This window comes from Mirounga angustirostris, unplaced genomic scaffold (assembly GCF_029215605.1).
Source record: "Mirounga angustirostris isolate CCGP_5_RB_7025 unplaced genomic scaffold, mMirAng1.0.hap1 SCAF_4, whole genome shotgun sequence".
Lineage (NCBI taxonomy): Eukaryota > Metazoa > Chordata > Mammalia > Carnivora > Phocidae > Mirounga > Mirounga angustirostris.
The window spans coordinates 9,269,571-9,282,003 of NW_026991712.1; the positions used below are offsets into that span (position 1 = coordinate 9,269,571).

Consider the following 12,433-nt stretch of genomic DNA (forward strand, 5'->3'; position numbering starts at 1 on the left):
TATGGAAGTATGGACATTTTTTTAAAAAAAAGACACGTTCATAGGAGTGCCTGTAGCAGTGACTTCTTAAAGTATTACCTGTGTGGTGACCCTATAAATTTGCAGTTCCCTATCTGAGAAAATCTTTGAAAAAGGGGAGAAAAACATTACTCTTCCTCATTCCTGTAACTAACGTTTCCAAATCTTCCAAATGTCATCATAAAACGTGGGTTATGCTTTTTTCTTAGATGCCCTCCCTACAGGGAGAGACGGTTCGTGATGCTTAATCCCTGCAACAATTTTTGACACTAGTGGAAACGTTAATTTCCACATCCGCCTGTTTAAAGGCTACAAACAACAGGGATCCAGGCCAGTAAGAGAAGGGCTGCTATGCTCTACCCTTCAATGTGGATGCTCACCCACCCTAATGGCTTCAAAGAATGGAATCCAGAATTTCAGCTTGAAGACCTCAAACTCAACACTCTCGTGTAGGGAGGGGGATCCTTAGGTGAGAGAGCAGTCTACTTCATTTGAAGAGATTTTCTCATCATTACTGCTGGGATTTTAAACGTGAGAAGCAAGAGACCTGTCTTCAATAGGACCATGAGTGACAAAAGAACACGGAAGCCCTGATGTACTTGCTTAGCACCTGAAATAATTATTTGCTACAACAGGGAAGACTGGTTACCTGGATCATGAAGCCGTTCTCCTCATCCATTTCACAAATACACCGCACAATCTCATTAAGAGCATCATCTTCATCCTGAGATTCCTCAAAATTGGTTGAATCAAAGTCCTGATTGTACTCATCCCCACTGAGAAGCAAACTCTCTGTTGAAGAATCATCTAGGAATTCCACATCTGATAAGTCTAGAATATACACAAAAGTATACTCAGCATTTATTTTCCTACGTTTGTGTCATTTTTCCAGATAGAAAGGAGCTAAAGGAAGTGATTATAAGCTATTAGGTATTTAGAAAGGAAGGCCAAACAAATGGGATTAGAGTAGGTCTCTGAACAAAGAAACAAATGATTTTTGAAGCTTACTAGGTAGTTATGATTGACTTTATATCTTAAGATCTACACTATTATTACAAGTAGCTTGGAAAGTATCCCTTAGTCTTGGTGCTTATCGAGGTTATGGCTAAGGTTGATAATAATTCAAATTTGCATAGTTTTCAAATGCTTTCACAAACGTTAGTCCTTTTCATCCTCCCCAGAATCAGGGGTCGTAAAAATAACGGATTTTATTCTTTGTACCACAGCCAAGGCACTTCAGCGAAAGGAAGGAGACTGCCTGGAGTCTAACACCAATGCTACTATTCTTAACGGTGTCAGTATCTTCAGCCACCAGTGCACTTAACTATGTGGCAGGTAGTACACTAAGCACTTCAAATAGAAGACCGATTATTTGATCGAGTAGTGCGGCCAGCTAATGGTGAAGCTGACTGCGTAGCAGGACTACCTGACTCCAGAGCCTACGTTCTCAATAATGTCACCACTATTCCTTAAATTGAGATCAGAAGTTCCCCAAGGAATTTACAAATTTTCAAAATTTCACTTTGATTAAAATCTTCTAAAAATAAGTATATTCTAGAAACTAGATCGTATAGATGACCACTACATATACGTCAACTTAAATGCCAGGTTTTAGGTTTGTATTTGTAGCAGTGTTGATGTCAAAGATGACAATTTAGCCCAGGCCATTGAGAAAAAAAAAAATCAAGGCAAACGCAAGGAAATATTTATTTACGACAAATTACAGGACACTAAGTTTCGGCAGGAGTGTGGATGGAGGAAGGCGGGAGCCGCATGGTCGAAGACCTGCCAGCTTCTGTGAGGCACCTGGAGGCCAATCCGCAGAGCACCTGAGTGACAGAGGCGGCTCCTTCTGCCTCAGTGTCTCAGCCTCTAGCCACAGTCTGTGCCACTCCTTCACCTGCTCCTTACTCACCTCCCTCTGTAGGGTATCAACAGGCCGAGGCAGGAAGGGCTCTGTACTGCTGAACGTTCCATAGCCAGTGCTTAGAATGAAGCCTGCGATACATAGTAAGCCGCTCCAGAACGCTTCTGGAGGAGCCAAGGAGGGAGTCCATAGCCAGAGAAAATTCTCTTTTCAGACGATCAGACCACAAAGAAGTTGGCCAAATGCAAACTAAAAAAACTCCTGCTGTTTATATTTTGAGTATTTCAAGACTTAATGCTTCTTCTACCAGCTTCTAATCTGATTTTTTTCCTGTTTTTGAATGTTTTATTTTTGCCTTATGAAGAGTTAATGTTTTACAGGAAAATAAACATTTTCTTTCCTTTAGGGTCTTAGGACATCTTGGAGAAAGTGAGGTCAGTAGAAATGGTATTAGAGAAATACAGGAAAACTTTCAAGGCGTAAACAATTAGGCATTATAAAATCCTTCTAATAATAATATGAGGAAATTATTGAGGGGAAAATATGAGGGGAAATTTCATTCATTCATCATCTTACTATCTTAAATCCAAAATTAGTGTTTTCTCTTGGGCCTTCCGGAATGCAAGTTCAATGTTTCAAAATGGCACGCTAGAACACGAATAAACAGTTTCAAACATTGTTGCAGCATTTATGTGGCGTTATATGGATGGCAATCATAACAGAATTAATAAATTTAAAACTATTATCATTAAAGGAATTAGTGTGTGTCTCACATATGCTTTCATGGCCAAAATAAGCAGGTTTTAATGTGTTAGAATGCAAATTTAACATATTGGCCAGAAAACCTAGTTTGAATAACTAATTCCCAAGCATCAAATAAATGCTTGGCTGAATTCTAGGGGCTGAGTAAATGGGTCCGTAGGTTCAAAGTTAAAAAGAAAAGCAAATAAAAGTTCCCTCTCCTACCGAAATACCACATGGAAAATAGCTCCAACTGAGTGGCCACGGGAACACCATTCTCTTCCAACTGTTACCCCTTGAACTATCATTGCTATTTTCCCAGACACATTCTCTAAGTGTGGATTCCAGATCAGCATCACCTGCAAACTCATTAGGCATCAGGCATTCTGAGGATGAGGCCCAGAAAGGTGTTTTAACAAGCTTTCCAGGTGGTTCTGATGCATGCTAACACTTGAGAACCTCTGGCCGAAGACCTGCGCCCTGTACCAACACCTGTCCTTTCTCCCAGCTCAGAGCTCAGTCACACACGGGGCAGGACGGGGGGGCACACACCCAGGACACCCCTGCCGCCCCCTCTCACGCATCTAGTTCCAGCGGCACTACCAGCCAGATATCCCCTCCGTTCTCCAGCACTCTGTGTAAAGGGTTGACTTTCTGACCTCGCTGCCTCCACCAGGAGGGTCCTGACGTGATTGTCAACCCAAAGAAACACTCAGAAACTCCATCTACCCTCCTGGAAATCTCATTCGTGCTCTGCAGCACCTCTGGATTGGTCATTCCAAAGCATCACAGAGACAGTTTTCACGGACACCTGGGGTGAAGAGCCACTGGCCCAAAAGGGAACACAGGACCTGTGCTTGTTAGAAAAGGAATTTTTCCCTCCTCCCCTCAGTGTTTGAAAATGGTAAATCTCAAAAGTGCCATGTGCTTATTTTAGGAGAAAGGGAAGATGACGCTTTTCCCCACAGTAGGCTAGACAGGAGTTGGGCCTGGAAGAATGCAAATGCTAACCGTGCAAACGAAAACACACCACCTAGGACCTACCATGTCGGGCCCTCAGAAGAAAGGAGAAGGCCGGAGTGAGCTCAGCCGTCAGTATCCCTGGGGTTTTACATAAGATGAAGACCCCGTCCCTTAGTCTAGTCTCCAGCCACTGCCATCAGGGTCTGCATGGGGAGAGTCTCCCCCCACTGCTGAGAGCCCCGGAAGGTGAGCGTGCTCAACCCCACAGCCGCCAGGACGGCCTGCAGGGCAACCTGACAGATTCCGAATCTGCCCGTAAAACACCCATAATCAGTACATAGGAGACACTAGGAGCTTCCTCACCATCTGTCCCACAGTTAATGATAAAAGCCAATTTTACTTTATAGAAGTTAAAGTAGCTCAACTATCTAATGCTGAGATGGTCATATTAGTTTACGGGATAACTTCTTAAATGGTGTAAACAGATAAGCCCTCACTGAAGTATGTTTCCAGCTCAGTTCCCCATTTAAGAATCTTAAGACTCGTTTAAGCATTACATGATTACACATACTTTCACCACTAAGATCAACTGACAAAATTGCCCTTGGGTACTGATATGTTGTATTTTTCTCCGTGAACATGCTTCGCAGAGCCAGAGAATTCCCAGAAGATCGAGTTAGTGGAGAAGAGCACCTTTCCAGAAATTCTAGAGAACTGTCTTCATAGTCTGAATAGTCTGTAACATAAGATACATAAAGAAGTATTAATAAAGTGTCAGGTCAGCAGGAAGAGTCACTTTATAAAAACTAACAAGAAAGTTACATTTTACAAGACATAAAATAACCATGCCCCCTCCTCCCTTACCCACAAACAGCTAGATGGTGGTATATCTGATAAAGTGGGCTGGGCAAGAACACCCGGGGAACTGTACCCCAGCCGTACACACATACCACCAGGGAACACCATGTTCTAGCTGGTACCAAAAACTCTTGTTAGCCAGTCCAGACGTGAAAAAGGATTATCTCTACAGTCTCTCTCCATTATAATCACAGCTGTTTACAGTAAGATTTGCAAGACGGAAATTAACTTTGTTTTTGCAATTTGTAAAGAGGTGCTCATAATGTGTAGCATGTCAATCATTACACTGATAACTCAATTGATACATTTTTCTTTTTTTTTTAAGATTATTTATTTATTTTGAGAGAGCGAGAATGAGAGAGAGAGACTACATGAGTGGGGGAGGGTCAGAGGGAGAAGCAGGCTCCTCGCTGAGCAGGGAGCCCGATGCGGGACTCGATCCCGGGACTCCGGGATCATGACCTGAGCCGAAGGCAGTCGCTTAACCAACTGAGCCACCCAGGCGCCCCAATTGATACATTTTTCAGCAAAAAACATCTGAATGAAATTAACTGGTCCTCCTGAAAAAAAAATTAATCCAAGTCCTGTCTTCCTCAGCTTAGCATGAGTCCTGCAGATGGAGGACAGGGAGGAGCCACCTGCAGCTTCCAGGAGAGCAGGGTGTGATGACAGGGACAGACAGGAGAGGCCAGGATTCGGGGCCCTGGGAAGGCTCTGGAGCAGAGGAGAGCCTGGCGCATCTGACAATCTGAGACCGAGGCTACAGCACAGTGAGGGAGAGAGAGAAGAAATGAGGCTAGAGGGGCAGGAGCGGATCTGGTTAAACACGTCCTTATTTTTGAGTTTTATCCTAAATGCGGCAAAAAGAGCGTGACCCAAGTCTGATTCCGGTTTTCAAAGCCTACAGGAGCTATGGAATGAGGAAGGGGGCAGGGAGGTGCAGGCAGGAGGCGCCACGGCCTGGCCTGGGAGGAAGGCAGCCGGCCTGAAGGCTGACAGGCAGATGCAGCGACCCGCAGATCTGAAGACTGGCGTCAGCAGGGCAGTTTCCAGGCTTTTGCTTGAACTACCAAGAGGCAGAAAGAGGGGCTCTGAGATGGAGCTGAAGAGTAAGAGGGAGGAGAAACCAGAGAAGGAATGCGGGTCTGAAGGAGACTGATGGATTATTTTATTTAAAGATTTTATTTATTTTAGAAAGAGAAAAAGAGCCCGGGAAGGGGGTGGGGGGAGGCGCAGAGAACTTGGGAGAGGAGGAGGGAGAGTCCCTGCTGAGCTTAGGGCCCCACTTGGGGCTCAATCCCTGGACCTTGAGATCATGACCTGATCTGAAACCAACAGTAGGACACTCAACAGACTGAGCCACCCAGGCACCCCCAGAGGAAGGCTTTTTAAAGATGGGCAATCCTATACTTCGTCTACAAAAATCTAAAAATGAGGGGAGGCAGGTTGACAAATGCCAGGATTTTAAGAACAGAAAGACAACTGCCTCCATTATTGTAGAGGCAAAGCAGGAGATGATGGACATACATAGCTAAGCACATAGTTGTGGAAAGATGGGCAAGTTCTCAGCTGGTGGCTTCTATTTCCTCAACTGAGTAAGAGGCAAAGGACACCTGAGGCAAGTTAGGGAATAGAAAGAGGTGGAAAAGACTGGAAGAGGTGCAGGAAAGGTCAAGAGTAGCAAAGCAAGTTTCCAGGACAGCAGTACCAATGCTGGTGTGCAGTGAGTATTCATCTAAAGTCGGTGGTTGCGGTGGACAAAACAATGGTCCCCAAAGACGTCCACAACCTAATCCTCAGAACCTGTGACTGCGTTAGGTTCTGTAGCAAAGGGGAATTAAGGTTGCTAATCTGCTGACCTCAAAATTATCCTGGATTATCTGGGTGGGCCCAAAGTAATCACAAGAGTCTCTAAAGGCGCAAGAGAAAGTCAGAAGAGTCAGCGTTGGAGTGATGTGAAGTGCGAAAGACTTGAGTGGCTGCTGCTGGCTTTGAAGATGGTGAGGACATGTGCCAAGACACGCAGAAGCCTCTAGAAGCTGGGAAAGGCTTCTTGGATTCTCCCCTAGAGCCTCCCAGAAGGAGTCCAGTCCTGCTGACACCTCCGTTTCAGCCCACCGAGACCCATGTTGGACTTGTGACCTTCAGAACTTGAAGATAATAAATTTAGGTTGTTTTAAGTCACTGATATGTAGTATTCTGTGACGGCCGCCAACTGGACACTACCACAGCACTCACCGCTGAATACTACAGCCCGGCCACATCTCCTGGGCGCCCCCTGTGTGCTAACCATGATTCTAAGCGCTCTAATCCTCACAGTTAATACAACAAGGAAGCTACAACTGCTAGTGCCATTTTACACGTGGAAGAACAGAGACAGAAAAGGTTAAACTGCCCAAGAAGACATAGCTATCTTTACAAAGCCAGCCTTCAAACCCAGAGAGCCCGACTACAGAGCCTCTTAACCAAAACACGTTACCAGTGGATTTCAACGCAAACTGGAAAGCTCGTTAAAGCAGATTCCTGGGCCTCACCACCAGCAGGTCAGGAGTGGGGATCCTCCCGGATGCTGCGGATGGTATGAGACTGCAGAGCGATCCTGGAGTAGCACGGGGCTACTGTGTCTCTCCTGGCCCCAGTCTCTACACAGCTTGCCCCATGCCCTGTCACTTGGGCACAGGCATGGAAAGGGCATCTGCTGAATGCTAGCTAGCACTCTATTAAGTAATTACAATGATTACCTGATTGAATCCTAAAAATAAAGCCACATGGCAGAAACTATTATTACCATTTTATACGTGAAGAAACTGACATTTACACAATTTAAATAACTCACCAAAGGGCACCCAAGCTATAAGCTTTGCAGTGAAGATCTGAACCCAACGCTCCGCTTTGAAAGCTGCCCTTTTATCGATGACGTGCTATATTGCCCTCTCAGCAAAGTAAATGTACAAGTACAGCCTGAGTGTAAGAATAATGGTGCAAGTCTCAATTACATGTGACAAATAAAACAGGCTGCTATTATATAAGCACTCTACGGGGTATTAGCAACAGAACAGAACTCGGCACTCTGCACCACACCTGCATTCCCCATGCCAGTCCCTGGGGCTACTGGGAATAAAGCTCCGCTGCTGGCTTCAGGGTTAGATCAACTGTAATCCGCCACATGAAGCCCCTTCCTTGATCACTCCAGCTTCTCTACACTACAGACAGAACTTACTTTGTATCACCGTTACCTTCCCAGTAAATATTTGCGTGTGCTTCTTATCACTCTTACGATATGCTGATAAGGCTTGCCTACAAGCCCCTGGAAGGGAGTGTCTGTTTTCACAGCACAATGTTCTAGATTCTCCTTGAATTTCTCATTCTAGTTCTTTTAAATCTCTGTATGCCTTCGTTTTTTAAATATTTACAGACACAGGAAAGACAAAGAGATGACGTGACTGGCTCAACGGGACAAAGGGAAAAACTGGCAAAGATGTCACTCAGATCCCAACATGGCCGTTTCTCGTACGGACAACCGTCAGAACTTACTACGCCAGTAGAGACAAGTAAAACCTGCTAGAGGGAAGAATGCACAATCTAGCAAACACTCTCTAAGGCCCAGGAAGTAACAGAACAGAGCATGATGGTTCAAGCTACAACTAAGACTGAAGCCAGACTGCCTAGGTTTGAATCTGCTTTTCACCACTCAACAGCCGTGTGAGCTTGGATGACTCTATTTGTTTCCGTTCACGGCTTCTAAAATGGGTATAAGAGGCTCCACTGTTAAGCATTAATTAATGTGAAGATGAAATAAACCACTGTATATAAAATGCCTACAGCACGTTTGGTACATAATAAGCACCAGCAGGATATGCAAAATAACAGTCAGTGTTAAGAAAGAACTTTTAAAACTCCCTAGTGGTAGTAACTGTAAAATAAAATGCATATTATATTAGGAACCTCAAGTAGGAATAATGTGAATGTTTTAAAATTAAGATGTCTTTAAAATTTTAAAGTTATTTAAAACCCCCTATTTCCAGCTTAAAGACCCCTCTTCTATTTTAATCTGGAAAAGTGTCACTTCCAAGATGAATATAAATAACCCAGAATAAATTCTCAAATGTAATAATTAATTGCAAAGATGCCTGTGATTACCCAACTCCACACCTGCTGAGTATAAAAAGCAATGCTTCTGTGCATCTTTAAGTATTTGCTAGGATTCTATTTACAAAGTTAAGATTTTCATGTATAGGTCTGATTTTAAAATGCAAACAAGATATAAAGTTCTTTTCAATTAAAAAATAAAAATATATTAACATGTTTTAAAGGGTTAATGGCTCTTTAAAAGTAGGGGTAGCGTAATTGCGGAACACAACTCTGAGGTGCCAATTTTCTCGGTAACTTTTTCTCTCAGTCTTACTAATCTGGATCGCCCTCTTTCTTCTAAGTCACCAACCACCACCTCCTGCATTCTCAACGCTCTCTTACTGTGCCCCCAAGTGTGGCCCACTCCTCATCTGTTCTTGGCCAGCACCTCGCTGTCACCTTCCCTCCGCGTGCAGGGGATCTTAGCACACTCCGATTTGGTGTCTGCTGGTGAGTCCTGGAGTAGACCTTTATGCTGCCGCGGCAGAAAGGAACCTGAACAGCCCGCCCTTCCTGCCCTGAGTCCTGGCCGGCCCCGCTGCGGTACCCGAGTCCACCAAATCCCCTCAGCCTCTGGTCACTCGGGAGTTCACCTGGCAGTTTTACCTGTGGTTTGAAGCTTCGCAAGTCTGCATGATGATACACTCTCACAGGAGGGTATTCACAAATCAAATGTGTTTGTGATTAATGGTTTTTGTTCACAATGCTCCAGAGTTTCCTGACTTTAGGTTCTCTGGAGTCTGGGCCCCATGGGGCTGTGTGTGAAGGGACGGGGTGAGGGGAGAACGGACAAGGGGCAATGCAGGCACACGAGTGCACAGGTATGTTCAAGACACTCTCTGGAAAGTAGTTTCAAGCCTTTCAATCCTGTTTGACCCTACGTCAAATGTACGCTGGCAGCTTTAGAGAGAGAGAATGTAGAAACAATGAGAGAGGCTATGGGGCCTAGCGAGAGAGAGAGTTAAAAATCTGAAGAATTCACCATCAATTACTGACTCCGAAGTTTCCCAGTTGGCTTTATAGTTTTTAAAACTCGATTTTAGGGGCGCCTGGGTGGCTCAGTCATTAATTAAGCGTCTGCCTTCGGCTCAGGTCATGATCCCAGGCTCCTGGGATCCAGCCCCACATAGGGCTCCCTGCTCGGTGGGAAGCCTGCTTCTCCCTCTCCCACTCCCCCTGCTTGTGTTCCCTCTCTCGCTGTGTCTCTCTCTGTCAAATAAATAAAATATTTTTAAAAAATAAATAAAATAAAACTGAATTTTAGGGACGCCTGGGTGGCTCAGCCAGTTAAGCGTCTGCCTTCAGCTCATGATCCCAGGGTCCTGAGATGGGAGTCCCGCATCGGGGTCCTGGGATCAAGTCCAGCATGGGGCTCCTTGCTCAGCAGGGAGTCTGCTTCTCCCTCTGCCTCCCCTCCCCCTGCTCGTGCTGACAAATAAGTCTTTTTAAAATATTTAAAAAATAATAAAACTGGTTTTTAAAGGTGTTTAGTGAATATGAAAAAAACCCAGGTATGACAAAAAGCCTATCAATCAATACCACAAAATACTTAGGTGCCTGTCACGTAGTTTAAGAGAACACTGTCATCACTTTTGAAGGTCCCATTGTACCATTTTCCAATTTGAACTGATAAATTCCCCACTTCAGAGATTACCCCTGGCAGGAATTTCTGCTCACCATTCCCTTGCTGTTCTTTATGCTTTTGCTACTTTTTGTTACTTTATAAAGCTGTTGCTATGTTCGCATACAGTTTCATATTACAACTTTTTGATCTTTACATATATAAAATCGTATTACACGTTTTCTTCAGTGATTTTAGCTTATCATTTTGTTCCTGAGATTCCTGTGGATATAGTTCATTTATTTACATGGTGATACGGATTCCACGGAATGGATGTGTGACTTCTGATGGACACCTGGGCTGCCAGTGCTGCCAGGACATCCTCGTAAATGCCTCCTGATGGGTCATGAGAGCTTAGTTAGGAATTTTAAGTCACACGGCAGGCACAACTCGCCAATGGTCGTTTTGCACAGTGGTTGGTACTATGTCTCCACCGCCTCAGCAACATCGGATATCATCCGCCTTACAACTTTTGTGCAGATAGCAGCTAGGAAATAGATCCCACTAGGTCTTAAAAATTACATTAATGCTGCTTCTCGTAAGATTGGACATCATGTTATATATTCATTTTAGCACTCTAAGATTTCCAATTCTGTGAAATACCCTTTAAAATCTTTAGCCCATTTACTCATTAGGATATTTTTCTTTCAATTCTTGACTTGTAAGTTCGAAACCGATTCTGAATACTAATCCTTTGTCAGGTACACGTGTTGCAGTATTTTCTGATGGTTTGTGCTGTCTTTTCATCCTCTGTGTAACGTTTTCTTTTTTTTCCCCTGTAAGGGAATTTCTTTTTTTTTTTTTTCCTTTTATCTTTTGATCCCCTTCACCCACTTCTCCTACCTCCACCCCCTGCTTTTGGCAATCAATATTCTGTTCTCTGTATCAGTTTTTCCCCCAGCCTTAAGATTCCACACATAAATGAGATGATAAGGTATTTGTCTTTGTCTGACTTATTTCACATAGCATGATGCCCTTGAGGTCCATCCACGTTGTCACAAATGGCAAGATTTCATTCTTTATTCTAATACTCCAATGTGTGTGTTTGTCTGTGTACAGCACAATTTCTTTATCCATTCATCCATCAGTGGACACTTGTCTCCCTATCTTAGCTATTTTGAATAACAATACAATGAATACGGGGTGCATTTCTCTCTTCAAATTAGTGTTTTTGTTTTCTTTGGACAAATATCGCATAGCAGAACTGCTGGAGATGGTAGTTCTATTTTAATGTTTTGAGGAACCTCCATCCTGCTTTCCACAGTGGCCGTACCAGTTTGCATTCCCACCAACAGTGCAGAAGGGCTCCCTTTTCTCCACATCCTGGCCGACACTTGTTGTCTTTTGACAACAGGCATTCTAACAGGTGTGAGGTGACAGCTCATTGGGGTTTTGATTTCCATCTTCCTGATGATTGATGATGTTGAACATCTTTTTATGTACCTTTTGGCCATCTACATGTGTTCTCTGGAGAAATGTCTATTTCGATCTTCTGCCCATTTTCTAATCAAATTGTGTTTTGGCTATTGAGCTGTAGGAGTTTTTTATATATTTTGGATATTAGCCCCTTATCAGACATATGATTTGTAAACATTTTCTCCCACTCAGTAGGCTGCCTGTTCATTTTGTTGATGGTTTCCTTTGCACTGCAGAAATGTTTCAGTATGATGTATTTCTGCTTACAGATATTTGCTTTTGTTGTTTTTGGTATCAGATTTATAAAATCATCACCAAGACCTGTGGCAAGGAGATTACCAACTATGTTTTTTTCGAGGAGTTTCATGGTTTGGGGTCTTCTGTTCAAGTCTTTAGTCCACTTTAAAAATTTTTTTGTCTCATATAAGATAGTGGTCAAGTTTCATTCTCTTGCATACAGCGGTCTAGTCTTCAGCACTATGTATTGAAGAGACTCCCCTTTCCCCGTTGTATATTCTTGGCTCCACTGGCATCAATTAATTCACCATATATACGTGTGTTTATTTCTGGGCTATTAATCTTCCACTGATCCACGTGTCTGTTTTTATGCCAATACCATGGTATCTTAATTACTGCCACTTTATAGTTTGAAATCAGAAAGTGCAATGCCTCCAGCTTTGTCCCTCTCTGGGTTGCTTTGGCTATTTGGGGTTTGTTGTGGTTCCATACAAATTTTAGGAGTATTTATTCCATTTCTTTGAAAAATGTCCTTGGAATTTTGATTGGAATTGCAATAAATCCGTAGATTGTTCGGGGTA

General features: G+C 43.5%; 1 protein-coding gene across 12 annotated transcripts in view; it reads right to left on the bottom strand.

Moving 5' to 3' along the window:
- The window catches only part of PHF20L1 (PHD finger protein 20 like 1), an 82,315-nt gene that overhangs the window by 13,362 nt on the left and 56,520 nt on the right, over positions 1–12,433 (bottom strand). For 11 of the 12 annotated variants that reach the window (XM_064587859.1, XM_064587860.1, XM_064587857.1 and 8 more), the window contains 2 exons: positions 4,161–4,325; positions 668–849 (listed from right to left, as the gene is read on the bottom strand). In XM_064587859.1, the coding sequence (XP_064443929.1) occupies positions 668–849; positions 4,161–4,325 (347 nt within the window). The remainder of the gene's footprint in view (positions 1–667; positions 850–4,160; positions 4,326–12,433) is intronic. The other variant, XM_064587861.1, reaches the window with a different exon arrangement.